The 24,565-nt window shown below is 47.6% G+C and overlaps 1 protein-coding gene across 1 annotated transcript; it reads left to right on the top strand.

The window, feature by feature from the left end:
• The first annotated feature begins 1,139 nt into the window (after positions 1-1,139).
• LOC131321095 (uncharacterized) lies at positions 1,140-12,903 on the top strand. The gene is made up of 8 exons (XM_058352106.1): positions 1,140-2,087; positions 2,718-3,359; positions 3,469-3,636; positions 3,726-4,265; positions 4,363-4,497; positions 4,612-4,695; positions 6,520-6,795; positions 12,736-12,903. The coding sequence occupies exons 1-8, from the start codon at positions 1,140-1,142 to the stop codon at positions 12,901-12,903; spliced, it is 2,961 nt and encodes a 986-aa protein (XP_058208089.1).
• The last annotated feature ends 11,662 nt before the right edge of the window (positions 12,904-24,565 follow it).

The following is a 24,565-nucleotide window of genomic DNA, read 5'->3' as shown; positions in this document are numbered from 1 at the left end:
GCGCAAGCCAGTTGGGTTTTGCTGGGGCCGTTTGGCTCTGGTTTGAAAGGCTGGAAATGGGTTTGAAAGGGGTTTGGGACGCTCAAAGGTTCAAACGCACCTTTGTTCTTGATCTGTTTTCGACTATAATCATCATTGGGGAAGTAAAAGATCGACAAATAACGTTATCTGGACAGTCCAGAATGGGGTGTCTACAGAAGCCCCCCTTTGACGGCACTTGAAGCGCCATTGACTGGAGACAAGTAACGTCAAAGGTTTTCTAGACACCCTCTTCGAGGCTATCCAGAATGCATGGAATTTGAAGAACCTGTAGATTTTGAGATTGGACGGATAGATCGTCGTTGATTTGAAATTGGACGATTGGATCGTCGCTGAATTGAATCTGGACGAGCGGATCGTCGTTTGAATTGAAATTGGACGAGCGGATCGTCGTTGAATTGAATTTGGACGGATAGATCGTCGTTGAATTGAATTTGGACGGATAGATCGTCGTTGAATTGAATTTGGACGGATAGATCGTCGTTGAACTGAAATTGGACGAGCGGATCGTCGTTGAATTGAATTTGGACGGATAGATCGTCGTTGAACTGAAAATGGACGAGCGGATCGTCGTTGAATTGAATTTGGACGGATAGATCGTCGTTGAATTGAAATTGGACGAGCGGATCGTCGTTGAACTGAAATTGGACGAGCGGATCGTCGTTGAATTGAATTTGGACGGATAGATCGTCGTTGAATTGAAATTGGACGAGCAGATCGTCGTTGAATTGAAATTGGACGGATAGATCGTCGTTGAACTGAAATTGGATGAGTCTCTGCTTGGGGCTGGGTCCACAACTTCTCAGAATAAGTCGGGCTTTCACTCGGAGAGCAAAAATCTGGCATGGGCCCTGAATTGGGCCTGAGGCCCACAAACTAGTGGCGTACGGTAAACTCGTACTGGCGTACGCCATGGTTGAAGGAGATCCGAGCCCAGACCCGGCCCAAACGTCCCATACGACGTATAAGCTCCTGAACCAGTGCAGAAACCGCACTTCTTTGGTTTTGAAGTTCTGAAATCTCCCCAAGTCTCTCAAAACTTCCCAATCTCTTACTCAATCTTTCATCCTTCTTGCAAACCCACTTACCCACACTCATCCATGGCAGAACCCGGCGAAGGTGGCGGCAATGGTGGTGTTGGTGGAGAGGAAAACCGACCAAGGGGTGAAATCGAGGCCCCGAGGCCACAAATCGACGATCAAACGACAGTGAGGGTGTCGCCGAGCGCCGGAGCTGGCAGTACAGGCGGCGGCGACGGCAGCGGTGGCCATGCAGTGGAGGCTGGCAGTGGCGAAGGGCGGCGTGCGCCAGGATCAGAGGGGCGTACGCCAAGTGCTACAGGGTCAGTGGGCCCACGAGTTCGTCGTTTGGACGCCAGGGGTGGTGTAGAAGGGGTGGTGATCACGGGCCTTGGCTCGGCGGGGGCCGGCAGTGCCGGTGGCGGCGGCAGTGGTGATGTTGGTGATGATGGTGGAGATGGTGGTCGACCGGGGACTCCAACGAGGGATCCGGCAAGGGGCAAGGCTCCTGTGGTTGAGGAGGGTGCACCCGGAGAGGTACCCGTAGAGGAGGTGGCGTTCCGGCCTGCGGTGGGCTCCTCGGTTCACGTCCCCATCACTCGGGGGGACTTTGCAGAGTTCGTGTCCGAGGAGGAACTCGGCCGGCTGCTCCGGGAGAACCCGGGGGTGGTGGCCGCTGTGTTGGCTGCGCGGGAGGACCGGGCCCGGCAGGTTGAGCGGGCGCAGGAGGAGGAGCGCCTGAGAGAGGAGGCTGAGAGGGCCAGGGCCCAGGAGGAGGCCTTTGAGAGCGAGGCTGGGGCAGCAGAGGAGGCTCAGGGGGAGGTGTGGTCCTTCGAGCGAGCGGTGACGCTTGCAGAGTCCGCCCGGCTGGCGCCCCGCCGTCAGTTTGACGCGGCTACATATGCTCCGCCCGAGCCACACCTGTTTATACCGTCCGGGGTCGAGAGCCTCGCGCCTTTGAGGGAGAGTTACGACGCCGAGCTGATACTGAGGGACCCCCAGAGGCACTTGTCAGTGGACTGGGCGCAGGTATTCCTTTGAACTTGCTTTAATATTTCATGCCTTACCGTTTTTATGATATGCCATTTGAACTGTAGTAGCTTAGCCCATAATGCATGTAGATTAGAACCTTGACTGTAACCTGACTGCGAAAATGGAATCTTGAATAGTATGCCTCGACTTTGAAACTTGACTTGAATGATAGAACACTTGAAATAATTGAATCGACTGGTAGGATGCTCGTGACTTCGACAAAAATGGTTAGTGCCAGACTTGAATCGACATTAAGTGGCTTTGATTTGATAGGGCTGTCCTTTGAACTCGACTAGGTAAATTGCCGTGACACGTTGAACGCCGGGATGGCGTGCCCTGTAATTTGATTCGACCATACGGATAAGCTGAAAACCTGCGAAATCGACTGAGAGATGTGCCCTGAGAGAAAAGAGGCCCTGTAGCTCGGAAATTGCCCGAAAAACACCTTGAATTGACTCGACTGATGACATAACTGAATGGTATAGTATGAGTGCCCGGTAGCTTTGCTCGACCTTTATGATGCTCATTTCGACTGTAGTAGTTACCTTTTGAGATTCTGAATTCGACTAACGGCTTGGATTGCCATTACTGATGAAATTCTTTCTGTTGTCTGTCTTTGTTGTGCAGAGGGGAGCAGCCAGCACCCGTGGCCACGGCGGTCCGGCGAGTTCGCTCGAGCTGTACAGGAGTTTGCCCGAGCGAGTCAGGGCTTTGGTTGATGCGGCAGGATTCCGGCCTTTCATCCTTACACTGACGCCCGTGAGAAGCGACCACGCTCTGTTGACGGCGCTGGCCGAAAGGTGGTGGGATTCTTCGAACACCTTCCACTTGCCGATTGGAGAGATGACGGTGACTCCGTCAGACTTCGCAGCGCTTACCGGCCTGAGGGTAGGAGGGGAGCCTATTCCGTTCGACTCGGAGATGTACAGGGACTCTGAGGCTCTGGCGTGGTTTCTAGGGCAGGCGCCGGCAGGTGAGGCGGAGACTGTCCACTACGACCAATTCAAGCGGTACTTGCACGGGAGGGAGCCGGAGTCAGAGTTGGAGGCGGAGCAGATGGCCAGGGCCTATTTGCTGTACTTGTTTGGGGCTACTTTGTACCCGAACAAGCGGTCCAAGGTGCACTTGTCCTACTTACCGGCCCTCCATGACTTGAGCACGGCCTCGAGGTTCGACTGGGGAGGAGCAGCACTGGGTACCTGCTATGGTTTCATGGGGGCCTTTTCGCGTGGAAAGAAAGCGGCTGCCGGCTACTGGAGGGTGTGGGAGGTAAGAACCCAAGCCCATCGTTTACTTACCGCTTTTCTGCTTTTTGCTTTTGTACTTTGATTTGCATATGAACTGTATTCTGACGCTTTGATTGTTTGATCATTTGCAGCTATGGGCCTACGAGGTGCTGAAAATGTACCCTCCGGAGAACAAGTGCCCGAACCTGAGGATGCTTCCCCGTGCCATGATCTGGGGTCCGATGTACAGTGGCAAGAAGAAGTCGAGAGGGAGCCTCCTAGCTTTCCGGACCTACCTCGACGAGCTGTCGGGCACTCAGGTTTGCAACATGTTGAATTGGGTATTCTGCCCTTAGAATTGCTTTAATGCTGTCGCTGATGCTTTATTAACTGTACCAATGCCTTGCAGGTGGATTGGAATCCTTGGAGCGGCGCTGAGCCTGAGCCTGAGTACCTGGCAGAGAGCAGGGTGGTGACTGCGAGCCGGGTGCTGTTGGAGTCGGCCTTCGGGTGGCGGTGGTACCTGGGTGACCGGGTGACACGGCAGTCACTAGGTGCCCTTGACTTTCAGGTGCCCGGGCCACTGCCTCGCCACGCCTCCCATACGGACAAGTACACCCTGGCTGAGCTGAGGCGCTTCACCGTTCCGACCGGGCTGGCTGCTTTTCTGAGGCCTGAGCGTGACTATGCTGTCTACCGGAGGCAGCACTTGGCGAGGCCGCTCGGTGTGCTGGAGCATGTCGCCGTGCAGAGCGAGGCGCTTGAGGCTGGCAAGGAGAGGCTGAGCCGGGAGAGCAGGGCAGCCCGCCCGAGAGAGAGGAGCGACTACGCCACGGCGACCGGGCTGCCTCGGCTTTCTTGGACCCTAGCAGTGCGGGACGCCCAAGGAGAGGAGGCCATTGTTCAGTTCGAGCCTGCCAGGACAAGCCCGGCAGAGATAGTAGGACCGGTAAGGCATTCCTTATCCCTTTTGCAGTTTCTGTACTTCACTTTCAGCATGTATACTTGGCATTTGATTCGGACTTTGCCCGATAATTGAATTGCAGGCCCCGATGGAATGGGTGCGGGAGGCAGCTCGGCTGATAAAAGCCATGGAGAAGGAGTTCCATAAGATAGCGGGCGGCGCCTCCTTGCAGTTGCAGTACCCACTTCCAGCTCCGGCTCCCGCTGAGCAGCCTCAGGTATAACTGTTCCTTTTACTTTTGATCGGGATTGCTTTTGACATTTCCTGCACTCAGCATTTCAATATATACAATATGCACAATGTATGTTAACTGAATTGAATGACTATGCAGGGACACGCTAGGGCGGCTCCTAGGAGAAAGAGCGTGCGGCCTCCCCCAGCAAAGAAGGCAGCCTCGAGCTCCTCCCAGCCAGCGGCAAGGGTGGAACAGGGAGTGCAAATCACTCCGACCAGCGAGGAGCTCCAGTTCCGCCGGGAGTTGAGGAAGAGGCCTGCAGAGAAGAAGCCTGCCGAGGGACCCTCGCAGAAGAAAAGGAGAGGAGAAGAAGAGGCAGAGGAAGAAGAGGAAGAGGGGACGTCCCTCAGCAGCGGCTCCGACTCAGCGAGCGATCCGAGGTTCCGGATAGACCCTAGGGAGGTGGAGGACAGCGAGGACGAGGACGACGAGGAAGACCTTTTTGATGACTGAGGGCTATCACCGAGCCTTAGTCTATTTTGCCAGTACTTGCCATTTTTGGATAGACACTTTGATACTCGACATTTTGGATGGGGCCTGCGTGCCTCTTGATTTTGCGGGCGAGTGTGCCCTGATACATTTAGCTCTGCCCGAGCCGTTGTGCCGTTTGATACTTGATACATTTCCACCGTTAGCTTCGACACAGTAGTATATAATAGATGCATTTTCTGTTTTATCGCTTTCCCATCACTCTGGTGAGATTTGGTAAAGGAAAAGGACAAAACATCCGCTAATATCTAACATGCATTGATGAATACTTTGAGTCGACAACAGACACTTTCATACGCACATAATTGACTTAGCTCGAAGAAAAGATGGACGGAAACGTCCTAGGATACGACACGTATCCCAGACACGCGGGGGATACGGGAGTTTTGGGCGCCGGTAGGCCAAACTCCATCATTTATCCCGGGGAAGGAAACTGACCCTTTTGAAAGGTGACATAGATGCAAAATGACTTGTACGAACCATCGAATACCGATAGAAATGTCCTGGTGATGGGGAAATACCAAAAAAAAAAATGCTAAAAATGCCATAAAAACGGGCATAAGACGCCAAAAATGACTCGATATGGTCCCGGACCGAAACCGACACCCCCACACAGTCATATAAGTCCTACGCAACCTGTGTGGTATGACAAAACTTGGAAAGAGCCCCGGAAACGAGTTTTGCCCATCCGTATCCTTGATTTTGGCTTGACACGGGCCACCGAGGGTCCAAAATCTTTATCAGGCGTGGCTTTTGGAATCCGATGCTTGGCCATAGTCTTAAATGTCATTTGTGACTTGTAGGAACCAACAAATGGCCAAAGCCAGCCCCGGGATTGAAAACGACCACACGGAGGCAGTAGCTGCTGCAAACTGGTTTCTGGGGAAACCTACTGGCGTACGCCATCAGTTGAGCGCAGTACGCCAGTATATGGGGACACGGACACGCCAGTTAATAACTGGCGTACGCCAGGTTCTTGAGTGCCAGATCCACTTGACTGACCCACTGTCCTTTTTCGGGGGCCACTTTGTCTCCACCCCCACACGGTTTGCACACGGTTTCTGGGTGTCTCAGGGGGCAGTGTCCTTTGCAGGAGCATGATTTGGAGTCTAGCATGAGGCTTTGGATGCCCCCATAAGTGGAAAGAAATTCAAAGGGTAAAGGCCTATAAAGCAGAGGCCCTGCGAAAGTTTCCCAGAGTGCCTTGCTTCCCCTTTTCTCCAGTATACTTCAATATTTGCCATGGACAACCCCCTCCCGACTTTACTTAGGCCCTGGTTGGCGCAATTTCTAAGCGTTGACTGGCTCAACTTTCAATACCACGGTCTCGCCTCGTTCCGCTTTCTTCGACATGTGCCACTCCGCCCAGCGCTCCTGCAGGCTGCTCTCAGATTCTGGGATCCAGATGTCCATGTCTTTCGCTTTGGCGACGACGAGATGTGCCCGACTGTCGAAGAATTCCAGGCGTACCTTCGGACCTTCTCGTCCCCTACGCTTGTAGTTCCGCCCTACCAGGCGAGCATGCCCAAATTGCTGGCCAGCTCGCTCGACATTTCTCGGGGTTTGGCGAGTACCATCCTGGAGGGCGGCCAATTGAATATCATGCGGCTGATCGAAATGTACAGCCCGGACGGCGATTTGGCTAGTGATGATGCTCAGGCGCGTCGCCGCTTTGCCTTGGTGATCTGCTTGCTGGCCGCCTACTTGCTTGTGCCGGCCGACGGGCGGGTCAGCCCTTCACTGGTGAGCGTTGCTGCACAGATGGAGGCGCGAAGGAACGTGGTCCCTCTGGTCCTGGCCGAAACTCTCTTGGGTTTGGATTTGGTGTATACGGGCCAGTCCGCCGTTTTCAGCGGCAGCCCGCTTTTGCTTCAGGTAATCTCACTCAGCTCACCTTTTTCCGGCTTTTCACACGTTCTCTTTTTACCTCGACACTCGGCTTAGGCTGCTCCCTAGCTCCTTACTTGTCTTTTCGCTCAGGCTCTATCTGGCTTCTTACTTGTCTTTTCCTCTCATACAGTTGTGGCTGTCAGACAAGTTGAATCTCTTGCATCCTCCGGTAGCGGGCTGGAATCTCTTTCCGAAGAGGATCCATCAAAGGGAGATGCGGTATCCGGACATGGACATAGAAGGCTGGTATGAGTTCATGCAGCAAATGCAGCCTGATGAGATTGCTTGGAGGTGCCCCTGGCTGGACCTTCCGGATATGGCTATTTCTTCCGACGGATTCGACCGGATGGTGATGGCTGGGCTATCGAGTTTCACTTTCTACATTCCCGGCCGTGTTCTTCGACAGTTGGGCGCCTCTCAAGAGAACCACCGCACCAGCATTGGGGACTTCCGTGTCCCGAATTTCAACGCTCAAACACTCGGCGGTTACCAACGGCGCTGGGGCCTTAGAGCCCTTCAGGCTGAGATGCCAGATTTTTCAACAGGGCTGAGGAGGCGCTACAGACAGTGGCTGAGAGCAGATGTGAATGAAAGAGAAAATATTGACTGACTCCGGGCCACTCTGCTATGCTTAAAATAAACTGCGAGCCGTTAGGCTTCATAAGCATTTTGTTCTGTCTTTTTTTCATGCTTCAACTGTTTTTTTTTTTTTTTTTTTTTAAGGCTTTTGTGCTCAGCTTATATATTAGAAATAGTAATTTGCAATAAAGTTGAAAGACAACAGGTTTCCCCCTTTCTGACTCGCTTCGGTGCTGCCTTTGACTTGCGCTTGACCCCCTCGAATTGCGCTATTGACCCAAAAATGTCGAACCTGGATCGAAATTTTGATGGAATGTGACCGAATCTCAAGGTGAGATTGCCTACGTATCCCTTTTCAGGGAATCAGGTCAGAACGTAGTTCAGGATAAGGTTCACTCGTGTATTTTACCTCTCCTTTTACGCTCTAACTTTTGCCTAGCACCGCCTTTTCAGGTTTTCGGTCTAGCGAGCTTTCGACTTTTTGCCCATTTATTTTTGCCTAGAGCCGCCTTTGCAGGTTTTCGGTCTAGCAGGCCGCTCTAACTTTTGCTTGGAATCGCCCACCCTTGTGGTTTTCGACCCAACGAGCATCTCTCAGGGAAAATAACGCTTGAGCTGATCCAGGTTGACCAGGGCGTTGAATTCATTGCCGTCGAGGTCGATGAGCTTAGCAGCACCCCCGGATAGGATGGCCTTGATGATGAATGGCCCGGATCGCTTCGGCCTGAATTTCCCACGAGGATCAAACACTGGAGCCCGGATCTCCTCTGTGACCATGTCTCCTTCGACCAAGCCCCTGGACTTCACCTTTTTGTTGAATGCACGGGCAATTCGACGCTGATACCCCTGAACATGATACAAGGCCCGGAGTCTTCTCTCATCAAACAACATCAACTCGATAAACCTTCCGCTTAACCAGTCAGTTTCCTCAAGACCGCTTTCGACCATGATTCTCAGCGATGGTACCTCGAGCTCGATGGGAAGTACCGCCTCCATCCCATAGACTAAAGAGAAAGGAGTTGCACCCGTTGAAGTGCGAATAGATGTCCGGTATCCCCAGAGGGCGAGAGGCAGCTGCTCGTGCCAATCCCTTGCAGACTCGGCAGTCTTCTTGATGATCATCTCGACATTTTTGTTTGCAGCTTCGACCGCCCCATTTGTTTGCGGGCGATAGGTCGTTGAATGATGGATCTCGATACCAAATTCCTCGAAGAGCTCCAGAACCCTCCCCTTGAAATGGCTCCCGTTATCGGATACAAATGCCTGAGGAACTCCGTACCGGTAAATGATGTTCTTTCGAATGAACTGAGCAACTTGAACCGTTGTCAGCGTCTTGTAGGATTCGGCCTCGACCCATTTGGTGAAATAGTCTATCGCTACTAGTATAAACTTATGGCCGTTTGAAGCAGACGGTCTGATCATCCCGATAACATCGATGCCCCAAACAGAGAACGGCCACGGCGAAGTCATGCCATACAGCTTAGACGGAGGGACATGCTGCAAGTTTGAGTGGATTTGACACTTGTAACAGCGTCGGACGTAGTCGATGCACTGCGTCTCCATTGTAGACCAGTAGTAACCCTGCCTGAGGATTTTCCTAGCGAGCATGACGCCGCTCATGTGAGGCCCGCAGACTCCTTCGTGAACCTCTTCCATTATCCTTGTTGCCTCGACGCCGTTGACACAGAGCTTGTGCATCCCGCAGTGCGACCTTCGATACAGCTTCCCCCCACAGATGATGTACTGAGAAGCCAGCCTCTGTAAGGCAATCCGGTCCTTCTTCGTGGCCTCAGTAGGAAACTCCCCACGCTCCACAAAGTTCCAAATGTCATAGTACCATGGTAGGCCATCATCGACATCGTCAATGGCGTTGATATACTCGTAAGCGGGCAAGTCCCTCTGTTCAATCACGATTGGCCGCAGCTTAACTCCTATTGGAAGTTCGATCATTGAAGCCAAAGTCGCCAAGGCATCGGCGAACTGATTCTTCAAGCGTGGGACATGGGTGAAAGTCACCTTATTGAAGCGAGGAATCAGTTCTTCCAAATCTTGGTGATAAGGCTTCAGCTTTTCCTCACGAACCTTCCAATCTCCATTGGCTTGGGAAACCACCAAGTTCGAATCGCCAATTACTTCCAACTTCTCGACCCCTAAAGCGATAGCAGCTTCCATTCCGACGATGCAGGCCTCATACTCGGCTTGATTGTTGGTGACATCGAAATTCAGTTTGAAGGCGAGAGGAATGTGTGCACCGGCGGGCGTGATCAACAATACTCCGATCCCGAATCCCCTTTGGTTAGCAGCCCCATCAAAATAGAGCGTCCATACTTCTTCGACCACTGTTAGAACCTCTTCGTCGGGGAATGTGAAATCCACGTCTTCCGGGCCGTCGATAGGGTGATCAGCTAAAAATTCGGCCACAGCGCGCCCCTTTACAGACTTCCTCGTGACATGTTGGAGTTCGAACTCAGCCAGCAGAAGCAACCAACGTGCTAGCTTATGGGTGAGCGCCGGCTTCTCGAACAGATACTTGATAGGATCCATCCGAGAAATCAGTCTCACCGAATAGGCTAGCATGTAGTGTCTAAGCTTTCTTGTAGCCCAAACTAGCGCCCAACACGTCTTTTCCAGAGGGGTATAACGCTCCTCAGATCCGACCATCTTCTTGCTCAGGTAGTACACAGCCTTCTCGACCCCATTGCTTCCTTCCTGTGCTAGCAGACACCCCATGGCTGTTGAAGAAACGGACAGATAGAGAATCAAAGGTCGACCCGGCGTTGGCGGCATCAGCACCGGTGGGTTCTGCAAATACCTCTGAATAGACTCGAAAGCGGTCTGGCATTTCTCCGTCCATTCGAATGGGACCCCCTTTTTGAGCAAATGGAACAACGGCCCGCAGGTTAGAGTTAGCTTGGAGATAAAACGGCTGATGAACTGGACTTTCCCTAGAAAACTTCGCACACCCTTTTCAGACTTGGGTGGTTCCATCTCAAGGATTGCTTTGATTTTGGAAGGATCCACTTCGATTCCCCTTGCGGTGATCAGAAACCCCAACATTTTTCCAGACGTGACCCCAAACGTGCACTTTTGTGGGTTCAGGCGCACATTGTACTTGCGGAGCCTTTCGAGAAATTGCCTGAGCGTCGGGAGATAGTCTTTTTCCTCTTTTGCCTTCACAATCATGTCATCGACGTAGATCTCGACGGTCTTGTGGATAAAATCGTGAAACAAGGTCGTTTGAGCCCGTTGGAAAGTGCACCCGGCGTTCTTCAGCCCAAACGGCATCTTTACATAGCAGTAAGTCCCCCATTCCGTGACAAATGTCGTTTTCTCTTGGTCCTCGGGTGCCACAGAGATCTGGTTGTATCCGGAGAATCCGTCGACAAAAGAGAGCAAGGCATGCCCCGCCGTGTTGTCCACAAGCACGTCAATGTGTGGCAAGGGAAAACTGTCTTTGGGGCTTGCCTTGTTTAAGTCCCGAAAGTCGACGCAGACTCGGATCTTTCCATCCTTCTTAGGAACGGGCACAATGTTGGCCACCCATTTGGGGTATTCTGCAACCCTTATGAACCCTGCATCAATCTGTTTAGTAACCTCTTCCTTGATCTTCTGAACCCAATCCGGCCTCATTCTGCGGAGCTTCTGTTTGACGGGGACAGCCCCAGGCTCTAACGGGATGCGATGCTGCACTATCTCGGGATCGATGCCGGGCATATCCTTATGAGACCACGCGAAAACCTCGGGAAATTCCTTAAGAAGCCCGATAGTTCCGGCATGATTTTCCGGGGATAGATTTGCACCGATTTGCATCATGCGGGGGTCATCCTCGTCTTTCAAATTTACAAAAATTACTTCTTCTTTTAGAGGCTGAGCACGCCTTTCGTCTTCCTTTTCGATGGGGGAACGCAACTCAGCCGGGATATCCCCGTCGAAGTCTGTTTCTTCATCGTCAGGGTCGACACAGTTTATATAGAAGCTAGCAAAGTAGTCAGAAGTAGGATCATGCATTTCATAAAACCCCACGGGGTTGCCAAGTACAACAGACTCGAACTCGAAGTAAAAGCTACGACGTGGAGGGCCGAGAGGCACAAGCTCCGACTCTGAGCTAGACTTAGACTTGACAGACTCTGTGTCAGACTCAGACTCATCGTCAATGCATGTTAGACGCGGAGTGAAAATGCAATTATTGAGACTTCCCTGTGCCTTCACAATGAGAGAGGTAGGATCCTCGAGAGTATCTGGGGAGTCGGGCCCGAGCATCAGCACTTCAGCTTCTTCGCCCTTGCCAACCAAACCTACTTGGGAGAACAGCATCTCCAGATCCCCTTGATCAAAAGCCTTCAGCCAGTCAAACTCTCCCTTGGTCTGACCCAGCTGCTTCTCGAACTCCTTTTTGGCCAGTTTTTCTTCGGCCGTCTCTTCATCGGACCAGGTGTCCGCAGCAAATATTTCAAATCCCGGCAGCCAAGTGGAAGCCTCTGGATCCCAAAACGGCTCTATCTGTCCCGAATAAGCAGAACCTCCTCCCTCTCGCACAAAGTAGCTGTCGGGGTTACCAAAAAGGGTTCGAGGTTTTCCCGTGTCTTTCCTCTTTTCGGCGCCTTTGGCCGGTGGAGTGTAACCAAGACCAAAGCGGCCGTTGTTGGAAGGAAAGACAGGGAACTCGGCGATCCCTTGTTGGTTGGCCCCGAGTCCTAGGCCCGGCATGAATGACATCTTCCTCATCATTTCGAGGACAGTTGAGCTTATGGTGAAGTCATCATCCATGGCAATGGCGAGGACTGAGCCAGATGTGTCGAAAGAGAAACCCCCGAAGTCCGAGTCTTCTTCCCCGTGCATAATGCCCAAGACAGGCGTGCCGTCATCCGTGAGCGGGCGGATCCCAGAGTCCGCGCAGATTGTTAAGGTTCCGGTAGGCAGCCCCAGCATGACTTTCTGGTGTAGGGTTGAAGGTACAGCCATAATGTCGGCCCTATGAAGCCAAGGCCTGCCCAGCAGCAGATTAAAAGTGGCGGGGACGTCGACCACGTGGAACTCTACATCCATTTCGAAACCCTCAGCATCCAGTTTCAGCATCAGAGTTCCTTCCACCATGCGGCGAGTGCTGTCATATGCCTTGACAGCCAGATTGGAGGGCGTTAGGTCGCTCTTTGAGAATCCCAAATGGTAGGCAACCCTCATCGGGCAAACGTTGATAGCTGAGCCGTTGTCAATTAGCACGGTTGGCACCCAATGTCCCCGGCACTTGATGGTGATGTGCAGCGGGCGGTTGTGAGCAGTTCCTTCAACAGGCAGATCCCTCTCAGTGAAAGTGACGGAGTGTTTAGAGAGAAGTGGCAGCACGAGAGCAATCATGGCCTCGGGGGTAATGTCGATCGGTACAGTGAGCCGGGCCAATGCGGAAGACAGCTTCTCACGATGCTCCTTTGATGACGATATCAGACCCCAGATAGAGACGGCGGCAGGAATCCGTTCGAGCTGTTTCAAAATGGCGTCTTCTTCTGGAGCCCCATTTGGAAAGAGCGGGTCAGTTCGCTGAGCAGCGGGAACAGTGGCTTTCTGACCGGGCGGATTGGACGAGCTTCCAGCCTGGAGGTTGGAGGGCTGAAACACTCGGCCGCTCCTAGTGACATTGGCCACGTCCCACCAAGATGATGAGTCAATAGAATCCCACAGATCGGCCGGTACTTCTTCCAGCTTGCGCTTCCCTTTGTCCGTTGATGCCACCGTTGCAGTCGAATCTGTCCCCGGAGCGGTATCCCATTCCAAATCCTCCATCACTAGACCTTCCCAAAAGGCGGGATCCTGTGCAGCCTCTTCTTCGAAGGGTGCTCCCGGGTTAGTGATGAACGGAACGTCCCAAAATCCTCCATCGACAAGAGCAGTATTGACGGTCCATACTTCGTTCCCCATGTTTAGGTCGACAATGTTATCGACGTCCCAAATATCAGCAGGCGGTGAGGTCTTAACAGCTTCTTCCGCATCCCAGAGGTCGGCCGGAAGCGCATCTAGTACCATGATTGAGCAGTCATCCCCAGGGGCTGAAATGACAGGACACGGCCATTCCACAGAAACAACGTCGAGGGTAATATCACATTCATGGATGCGACGGTCGAGCGTGTCAGCAATAGCATTTACCAAGGGTAACATGGCGCCTAGCGGGCGACGAACTTCGGGCACAACTTCTCCCTCTTGGAACTGGTCCCAGTACTTCTCATCAAAATCGTTTTGATCCACATCCGCCTCGAGGCCCTGCCCCAATTGCCATCCATCAGGCTGTGGGTCCCACACGTACTCCTCGGCTTCCACTTCGACGGGGTTTGGTTCGGGCTGGTAGAAGAGCGTGAACAAGGAAAGACCATCCAGAGGGTCAGCCTGCGCCGCGTGCCATTCTTCCTGCCACTGATCTAGCCACATTTGATTGACCTGAGGGTGCGCGGGGAATCCCATATTATACTGTTCAGTCCAATCACTGCAAAGCTCTTCCCATTCCTTGGCTCTGTCCTCCATGGCCCAACCGGCCGCCATCATGTTAATGCTTGGTTCGGAGGGAAAGGGTACAACTGGTCTTGGGTTAAAGGTTGAGGTAATATGGTCGGTAGGGTTGAATATGGTGGAGCTGAGGTTTATCTGGTTCACTTGGGGGTTAGGGTCATGCTTGGGTAAGGAATTGGAGATGACATTGGGCTTTGCGGGTGGAGTTGGAAGGGTGCCATTGTCCACCAAATCCTGTATCGCATGACGGAGGCGGTAGCAGGAATCGGTGTAATGGCTGGGCATTTGATGGTACGCACAGAAAGCGTTGGGGTTATGGCTAGGGGGTGGATTTTGAGGAAGTGGAGTTGGGGCTAGAGGCCTGAGGTGCCCGGTTTTGATTAGCTTCTCCAACACCGAGGAGAGAGGTGCCTCGAAGTTGGCGAAGTTACGAGGTTGGTTGCGGTTTCGGGGTCTTTGAGGTGTTTGAACTTGGTTAATGTCGGCAATGTGGTTAGAGCTTTGGGCAGAGGGGTTGTTAGCAGAGTTCGCATTGGCGTAGCTGTTGCCGCCGAACAGAGCAGTGCTGTTCCCGGTGTACGCACGAGGCTTTGATTTTGAGGCTGAAGTGGAAGAGGAATTGTCACTCCTAGGCAGAACGCCGGTTTGAAGGGCTTCTTCGATGGCCAGCCCGGAGTCATAGAAGGTTTCAAAGTTTGCGCCCTGAACCAACACGAGGTTTTTGGCGAAGTCGGGCTGCAGATTACGGGAGATGATGCGGATCTGATCCTTCTCGCTTGGGCGGTCGGGCATGAGAGCGGCCTTGGCTCTCCATCTTTGGATAAAGTCTGCAAAGGACTCCTTTGCAGTCATCTTGGTGGATTCCAACTCCCGAGTGGTCATTTTGAGTTGTGCGTTGTAGCTATACTGAGCATTGAAGGCCGTGCCGATGTCCTCCCAGGTCCGCCTCTTGGCGATGTCGAGGGACAGAAACCATTGGAAGGCGGGACCGGCCAGAGTTTGTGGGAATAGCTGAGCCATGGCATCCTCCCCAACGCCATGCAGCTTCATGGCTCCATGATAGGCCAACAAGTGAGTTTTCGGGTCTCCAGTACCGTCGAACTTTGCAAAATCGGGCATTTTGAACCGATCGGGTAGCCGAGCATTCGGAAATGGGCAGAGGCGGTCCATGTCTAGTACTCCCGACCCTTTTCTTTCAGATTTGGCGACGACCTCTTCCAACTTGGCCATTTTGGCGACCAAAGCTGCCATTTCTGGGCTTGGAGCGGGGTTCTCAACCAGTGGTTCCTCTTGGCCGGCGGCTCCCTGTTCACGCCTTTCACCGCCTTCCCCTCCTGCTACCAGGGGAAGTCGCTCCTCGATTAGGGTTTGGAGATTGGCCATAGAGGCGTCGGCCTGGTCGGCTCTCTGTTGCATGATGGCCAGGTTGCGCTGTAGATCGGCTAGGACGATTGCAAGATTCGGAGGTGGGACATCCGCCATGGCTAGTACTTCTATTTTAACAGGTTTGGGAGACGCTGGCGGAGATGGAGTAGACGGAGGGGACTCGTGCGGAGTAGTTGGTGGCGAATCCTCTCGTGACACAGTGCAGGCCAGAGCTTCCGTTGCAGTCGACTGAAAAACGAACCCCAAATCAGATCCTCAAACAGACTCGACGGACGGTCCCAAGTAGGTTTGGCTCTTGATCTCGGAATTCTGCTTTGACATCGGCATGACTAGACGGCAAAGTACAAGAGCTCAGTGACAGCCTGCAGTCATTTTATTTGAAAGAATAGACGGGAATTGAAAAATGATCATGCCAACGTCGTCGGTGTCCTCCTAGACTCTAGAACTAGGGGGAGTCTGCTTTACACCATTCGGACGGTTGCCATGGAATCCTCGGATTTCTTTTCGACGGTGTAACCTTGATTGAATCGAATGTTACTAAGAGATGCCAAAACAGCCTAAGCCTTTGACTTTCTCCCTTCTCGAAGTTTCAAAGTTTGATTTTGGAACAGCTCGGTGTAGATGTCATGATACCGTAACCGAAGTGGCGTAGGCAGCACTGTGCCGGAGCCTGGTGTAAGTGATTAGCACTTTTAACCTGAGTGGTGTAAGCATCATGCCATGTTCTCCGTTGTTCCTAGTTTTCGGTTCGAAACCTCGATGGGGTATTGGTCAAAGACTTAGAAAGTGTCGATTTCCCGAAGTCTCATTGATTAAGGACTTTGAAAATTGAAAACATGCACCATCGAGATGCATGACTCGTCATCGGTCCAAGGCAATCGCCGAGTGGGCGCAAGACAGACTCGACAAAAGACATCCTAAAAGCCGCCCTAGCATGCTCCTACGCAAAACGATCATGAATGTATGTACAGGCATGCGATATGGAAAGCGGTAACACATAGACAGGATATGGGGTTAGAAGCAAGTAATCCTATCCTGCGGGTTCCTGTCTTAGGTTGAAAGGTGCTAATGCTTTGTACACGCTGTAGAGGCCGGTTTTGGCTTAAAGGGGTTCCTCTGACTAGAGCCGCGATATACCTCCCATTGCAATGCGTGGAGCAAAGCAAAGGTCGAACGGTAGTACGACTCATCATCGTCCAAGGTTGTTGGGCATTCGAGGACCCCGGGCTCCAGTAAACTGTGCCGGTTACCCAAAACACCTCAACGGGGCTGACCAACCATCGATACGAATGGAGAACGCCGAAGAATGATTAGATGAGAGAAAAGACATGCAACACTTTTTGAAAACAAACGCCTTTTGAAGCTTGGCTCACTTTTGTTAATTGATATTTTGGAGAAAACTACACAAGAGAACAACAGTAAAAGCCCCAGTTCGGATTGGTCGGATGTTGAGATCCTGTTACGTTACCATTCCGTTCTTCAGCAGCGCGAAGCGTACTGTTTTGACAAGCTTTTGAGAATTGTTCTATTATGTATTAATCGCCAAAAAAAAATCAACCAACGCAACGGTCCCCAGCAGAGTCGCCACTGTGGGCACGCGCCCCCGGAAATTTCATTTGTAAAATCGGGTGCGGCCCTTTTTGTTTGGAAAGACGCGGCGAAATGCCTTGATTCAGAGTCGCCACTCGGGTTTTAGCGGTGAATGCACCCAAGGAACCGAACTCGAAAACGTTTTGCCACGTTTGTTTGATTTTGAAAAAGGCTTGTAGACTGGTCCGTCGTCACCTTCGATATCTGAGGTTCGGGAGCCATGTTACGAAAGGGGAAGGGTTTTATGGCACCCCTCTCGCCCAATCCGGAGATCGGTCTCTACTCAGGCATTTTTATAAAGCGTTTGCATTTTTCTCTCATTTAGTCATTTTTTAGCCAGTTAGGGCGGGGGAACAGCTAATGGGGATTAAAATACTGTAACAAGTCGTGATTTATAGCAAAATGTATATGAATGGTTTGATTGCGATGCTTAAATATAGATTGAGAACAAGCACTGAGTATCCCGAGCAAACTGCAGCACGCTGTCACAAGGTGACGTGAGCAGATTCTGCCAGCATGCACTGGTCGAGCCATTGCATGGTGATAAAACCTGCGCACGCCACATATAAACTGGCGTACTCCACTTGTTGGATATCTCAGTCTTTGTTTGCAACCCTCTGGGCTCTGGAAAAGGACCAGCGCACACCCAGGGCAAACCACGCAGTTTAATATAGCAGGACATGCACAAATACAGACAGAATGAGTGGCTTTAGGCCATAAAAGAAAGCGGAACACCCCGAAACAGTGTGGGGACAAAAGATGGGCCTAGATTGCGCTCAGATGCAAGGGCCAGCCACTGGACCCAAAAACTTAATGCCGTACGCCAGTATGGTACTACCGCACGCCATTCAGCCCTCGATTCCAGTGTTTGGCTTTGCATCATCTGGGCTCTGGAATATGACCAGAAGGATCCCAGAGGCCTTTTATGACAGAAATGAAAAAAAAAAGATAGGATATAACCGCTAAACAGTTCTAAATATGGAAAGCAGTAAACTGGTTATTTAGCATGCTAAGGTGACTGACAGGAATGAAACTTAGTAAAAGAGACGATCCATGATCCCCACGCCAGTATTGCACGTAACACCATAACTGGCGCACGGCATATAATTACTGGCGTGCGCCATGTTTTGTTTTAAACGACTGCTGTATTTTATCAGTTTAAGGCCAGGACTAGTATTGTCTACTAGCCTGGACCTTTCTGATCCCCCTCAGGAGATGAAAACAGAAGAGAACACAAAGGTGGTATACCTCTTAGTATGGTGGTTTTGTGGTGGTTTTTGAACTTGAGGGTTGAAGGTGGTGGCTTATATGGTGACTGGGTTGCAGCAGGAGATATGGGAGTGTATGGCCTTCTCTTATCTTTCAATGGATGAAAGAATAAGAAGTCTTGGAGAATGAAGAAAGGGAGAGATGGCACTTCTTAATGTTGCTAACCCCTTGCAAATGAATGCAAGGGGGGTATTTATAGGGGGGGAATGGACTGAGACCAGTTAAGGCCAGGCTTTGTTTGGCTGGTCTTAGGTGCAAAATGGGCCTTCCATGCATTAAATGCATGGGACTAGGTGATGGGGAGTGTAGGAGAGAGAGGGGACGCCTCCTGCGGAAAGCAACCATCAGGCACACTGTAGTCGACGTCAGGGTGGCACAAAAGTCCCGCCCAAGTGGCTGAATAAAGTTGATTTGACCGGGTTTGACTGGCGTGCGCTACTTATAACTGGCGTGCGCCAGTGAAAGCTGGGCCCATGGTCGATGACTGACACGTGGCAGCTTACTGGCGTACGTCACCCATATACTGGCGCAAGCCAGTTGGGTTTTGCTGGGGCCGTTTGGCTCTGGTTTGAAAGGCTGGAAATGGGTTTGAAAGGGGTTTGGGACGCTCAAAGGTTCAAACGCACCTTTGTTCTTGATCTGTTTTCGACTATAATCATCATTGGGGAAGTAAAAGATCGACAAATAACGTTATCTGGACAGTCCAGAATGGGGTGTCTACACCTATGTCACCCCAACGTGACACGTAGCATTGCGCACCCGTTTGTTGCAATTTCTGTCCGAACGCGTTTGAATTTCAATCTCCTAAAAATCTCAAAAATCCAACATAGACTAATTAAAATGTGTAGATCATTAATGTGTCGTTCGCTTCTTAAAGAAAAATGCTGAACTCTTAAAATTATATCATGCTATCCTCGTGTCCTAAAAACGTCGATTGAAAATATTCCTTTAACTTTAATCACATTTTTTTTAAAATACTGTAACCTGCTTAGCGTCACATAAGTGCGCTTTACAGGTCCATTTTGTGATGTATCAATGTGTCAGCACAAGGTTTTGTCCAGTTGGTTGGTTAGTTAGCTCTCTTCACAATTGATCAAGGTTCGACTCTTGAGATTTGACCGTAAGAAAGTAATTTCTTGTGAATCACTTAGTCTCGGCATGAATAGTATGTCTTTGACTGGACCGAGTAGCATGTCCCATTAGATGAAATCAACAGAAATGTTGGGCAAGGGGCATTACCTATTACTCCCTTCATCCTGTTTTAATTGTTCCTTAAAGTATATTTTAGATAAAATAAATAAATTAATTACATACATAATTTTATCAAATTTTTTGCATCAAATTAAAAAACTCAATTAGATCTTTAATTTGGTACGAAGAAATTGAAAAAATTATGTAGGAAAGTACTTTATTTTTTATTCAAAATTTTCATGCTTTTTTTTTGTATAAAACATTTAGGGCTAGTTTTCCAAAAGTGCTAAAAATGCTAAATAGTACTTTTAGCACTTTTTACCTTGAAAAAATACAAAGGGAAAAAAAGCTTTTTTTAGAATTTTTGGAAAATTAGGCCTTAAAAAGTGATTGAAGGAGAACTTTTCTTAGGGCATCTCCAATCCACTCTCTGTTTCTTTAAATATAGAGAAAGAACAATTCTAACCCATCATCTGTTTTACATTTTTTTCCCTCTAATTTTACCTTTATGATGATAGATAGTAACACAACGTGTCCCATCAACCCTCTAAAATGGAGGGTCTAGGTGTTCCACATTCTTCGAAAAACTATTTTTTAAGAAAGAATATAATTTTAAGCTTAATAATTATGTATTTGCGCAAATATTTTTCCAACCAATATAGATCTTATTTGACAGATCTCATTGAAAATTTTTAAACGGTACAAAAAATTACTTTTTATTTTCGTTATATTTAAGTTTAAAATTATCTTTTTCTTAAAAAAAAAGATTCAGAAAGAAAGCGAAACGGGGCACCTTCATAAGAATGAATACTGACAAACACAAAATGTTTCATCCCTTACCTTTATGAGGACGAATAATGAAACAAAGTGTCCAAGGGGGTTGACGGGAAACTTTATGTCACTATTTATCCTCATAAAAGTGAAATAAATAATTCAAAAAGTACATTTGGTTTTGGAAGAAAAATAGAGATATGGAGCTTCAGATTTTAGTCAACCCTACTACTAGTTCTACTGAAGTAGATTTATTATTTATTACGCCATTTTGATTTGTTCTGTAGTCCATTTTGGCATTAGTAGCCTAACCAACAACGGTACTTTTTTTGTTACGATTAGGGTTCCAAAACAAGTCGGCCCCAAGCCCCAGGTAGGACTGTAAATGAGCTGAACAGCTCGCGAGTTTGGTTCGATTCGGCTTGGTAAAAGCTCGTTCGGCTTGGTTCGAAGGATAAACGATTCGAGCTCGAACTTTGTACATGTTTGTCGAGTCGAGCTCGAGTCAAACTTTTCCGACTCGATTCGAACTCGAGCCGAGCTCGAGCCAGACGAATTCTGATCGAGTCTAGCTTGAACATGCCGATATTCAGTTCGATTCAGCTCGTTTACACCCCTACCCCCAAAGGGATTGGCAAGTTTGGCTTGAAAAATTTAAAGAGCTTTAATTATGTATTCGAGTTTTACTTGCTTAGCATTGAACTCGAACTTAAGTCATTTGGTCCTTTTTTACTGTTTCATATTGCCAAACTCGATAGTATTGGTACTACCTACGTACCTTTTTTCTAGAGTACAGTATTTCATTTTTTGCTGTCCTTTTTTAGAGTCCAGTATTCTATTTACGAATTAGTGGGCCGTAAACTCAATGCCCAATCTAAGGCCTGCTGCAGGAGCCAAATCTCAAATGACCATTTTACCCTTTTGGAACTAGTTATTTACTAGTCATGTGACAGAATCTCGTGTCACGTGACAATGCGGATCTAGGGAATCTGGCAATTCTTTGAAACATAAATACCATACGACTTATTAAGGGAAATGATTTTGCCACTCTTTTTTTTGTTAACGTAACTCCCCTGTAAGTGTATTTTTGCACCAAAAATACTTATAAGGGGAGTGACGTTAACAAAAAAGAGAGTGACAAAATCAGCACCCATTACTAAGTGTTAATTACGGAGTATCAGGTCCCGTTTCGGAACGTAAAATAAGTACTTATTTTTTAAGAAGGCGATTTCAAGTTCAAAAATAATGCGTTTACACAAATAATTTTTCTACCAATATAGATCTCTTTTAATAGATCTCATCAAGATCTTTAATACGGTACAAAAAAAATTAAAAATTTATTTTTTTATTTACATTATTTTTGAATTTGAAAATGTGAAATAAGCTACTTAAAAAGGTTTCTGGAACGGGGTCTCAGTTTTGATGGGCATTGAAGGAACTCATAGGGAAATGCAACAAACATTTAAGTTCACTTACTGCAGGAACTTACAGTCGATCACCTAAAAATGAAGCGAAAGAAAATAAAAGTGCTTTAGAAAATTTGGATAATACTAGTACTGAGAACCCTTGAATGTTCTTAGGGGGTGTTTGGAAGCCTACTTTTTAGCTTTTTATTTTTGGCTTTTTGGATTTTTTACTTTTTGACTTTTTAGTCAGAATGTATTTTAATTTGGTAGAGTGTTTAGAAGACTACTTTTTGACTTCTCATTTTTGGCCTTTTGGATTATGGTTAAAATGTATTTTGAATCCATTTTAAAAGAAAAGTAGTGTTTGGGGGATAAGTGAATAAGTGATCAAAATGAATTATGGGTTGATTTTTTACCATGTTACCCTTGGTTCTTATTACTATATTAAAAGATGTATGATTAATTTTTTTCGTTTTTTAAATATATCAACACATACAAAACTTTTTACACCCTTTATATATATTAAAAAATATGGTTAAAAAATTAATTATTCTAATTTTTAATCCGTTTGAACCGATGCAAAGATTTTATTTTTTTGATCATTTTATCCTAAATGATCATAATAATTTTTGACTCCAAAATCTTTCAATGAGCACCCTAAAAGAGCCCTATAACCAAATTAAAAATTAAAAAATAAAGTAAGGTAAGTTAACAACTTACCGTTTAGTGTGGGTAAACTTGTATTTTGTTAAAATCAATGAGGGTAATTTGGTTATTTTACCTTAAATACCCATTAATACAATAATATGGACCGTACCTATTCTTTTTGACCAGAAGCATTATGCATTATTTTGAACATAAAATAACGTAAATGGGCAAAACACCACCAGAGCACCTAACTCCTTCAAGGTCATTTTTGTAAAAGAACGTAAAATGAGAAAACGTGTAAATGGGAAAAACACGTCCTGAGCACTTTTTAACTTCTGCCCTAGATAAGCAAAATGGGCAAAGCCATTTTGCCAAAACTTGGAAAAAAGAGAGGAGCCAAACACTTAAAATGGAAAATCCAAAAATGAGAAAGAGCTTGGAAAATGTGTTCTCCAAAACACATTGCAAAGTGAGGAACCAAACAATCAAAATGTGAAAATGTAATAATGAAAATGTGAAAATGAGCTAACCAAACACCCCCAAATTGTAGCCTGAGGTGTTCTTGGTGGAGTTTGGTTGGCACATGAAATGAATCATCTAATGGCTTTTCAATGCTTGTATGGAGTATCAACTCTCTCTCTCTCTCTCTCTCTCATTTAAAAGCCTAATCTGAAGGTATATTAGTTAACATATTAGATGGCCAATGAGCTCTAGCTTAGTTGGCATCTTCTGGTTCTTCTCATGTGGGACGCCAGGGTTCGAGTTTCGTCATGGGCGTTTGGGGTTCAGGACTATGGATAGCCTCCGAAATCTCATGTGGACTAAACTATTAACTCTCCACTAACTCCTGCTGATGTACACATTAATATTTGGGGAAAAAAAGAAAGAAATTAGATGCACTTCAATGGGAGGAAGTTGAGAGTTGAATGCAAGTTTCGTCAATAGAGGCATGTAAGTTTATAAATGCCCCCTTTTGGATTGAATAATTTTCATAAAAATAGGACAAGTGGTAGAGAGGAATTAATGAAGAAAAGAAAATAATGATGAAATAAATAAACTAAATTATTTGTTTGATGATATCTTTTTTTTTTTTGTCTCTAGGCAAATCCCTTTACAAATTCAGGTTTCAAACGATGCTAAATAATATTTTTTTCCCCTTCCGATTCTAACCAGTATTACCTAACAACAATGGAGAAAAACGAAAAAATAAGTGAAAACATTTCGGGAAAATTTCTTTTATATCCCTTCGACTTTGATCAAAAATTCATTTTGGTCTTTCACTGTTCAATTTCGACATAAAAATACTTCGACTTTTCAAATTTTTTCAATGTCATCCTTTAGAAGGAATCCGTTTTCTGTTTGGACGGAAAAAACGACGTGCCCAGCACGTGACTCCTTTTGAGGGGCATTATTGCCCTTTCTCCTCCTCCCTCTCCCCTCCCTTACCCTAGGTCCATTGGAGGGAATATTTGCCGCCAAAAATGGTCCCCCTATGTGTAAAAATGGTCCCTCTGTTTATAAAAATAGTCCCCCCTTCAAATTAAAAGTCATTTTGTCATATTTTTTTTGCTTTTATTCATTTGAAGGGGGGACCATTTATATATAGGGGGACCATTCTTGGCGGCAAATTAAATGTTCCCTCCAATGGACCAAGGGTAAGGGAGGGGAGAGGGAGGGAAAATGGCAATAATGCCCCCCAAAAGGAGTCACGTGCTGGGCATGTCGTTTTTTCCGTCCAAAAGAAAACGGATTCCTTCTAAAGGATGACATTGAAAAAAATTGGAAGTCGAAGTATTTTTATGTCGAAATTGAAAGGTGAAGGATCAAAATGAATTTTTAATCAAAGTCGAAGGGATATAATAGAAATTTTCCCAAACATTTCACATAACCATACAAATATAGATTAATTCTTACAAGAGACCACGGGAGTTGCCAATAAAAAATAAAAAATGAAAACACTTATTTTTGTATATTTTTTACATCTTTTAATACACATTCACACATTTATTATTGTCAGCCCTTTGGGTTGATTTTAGAATTTTCTTTTATCTATTAGTAAAAATGTTTTCCCAACTACTTTTCAGTTTCTCCACATTTTCTTAACTCAATCAAAAAAAAAAACTACTCCATTTATTTAGTTCCCTCCACTTCATTTATTTGTTCTTATCTTCTTCTCTTTTTTATTTTCCATTTTTCTTCCCAAAAATTTAACAGTACTACATTGGTTAATTGTTTAAAATCTACAAACACAACAAGTGTTTCGCTAAAATTCTTATATTTTAAATACTTATACGCTAACCAATTGGAGTTAGCTCAGTTGATCAGGACTCTTGCAT

Source organism: Rhododendron vialii, chromosome 3a (genome assembly GCF_030253575.1).
Source record: "Rhododendron vialii isolate Sample 1 chromosome 3a, ASM3025357v1".
Classification (NCBI taxonomy): domain Eukaryota; kingdom Viridiplantae; phylum Streptophyta; class Magnoliopsida; order Ericales; family Ericaceae; genus Rhododendron; species Rhododendron vialii.
The sequence above is the reverse complement of the archived record's forward strand: the minus strand, read 5'-3'. Positions and strand labels throughout refer to the sequence as shown.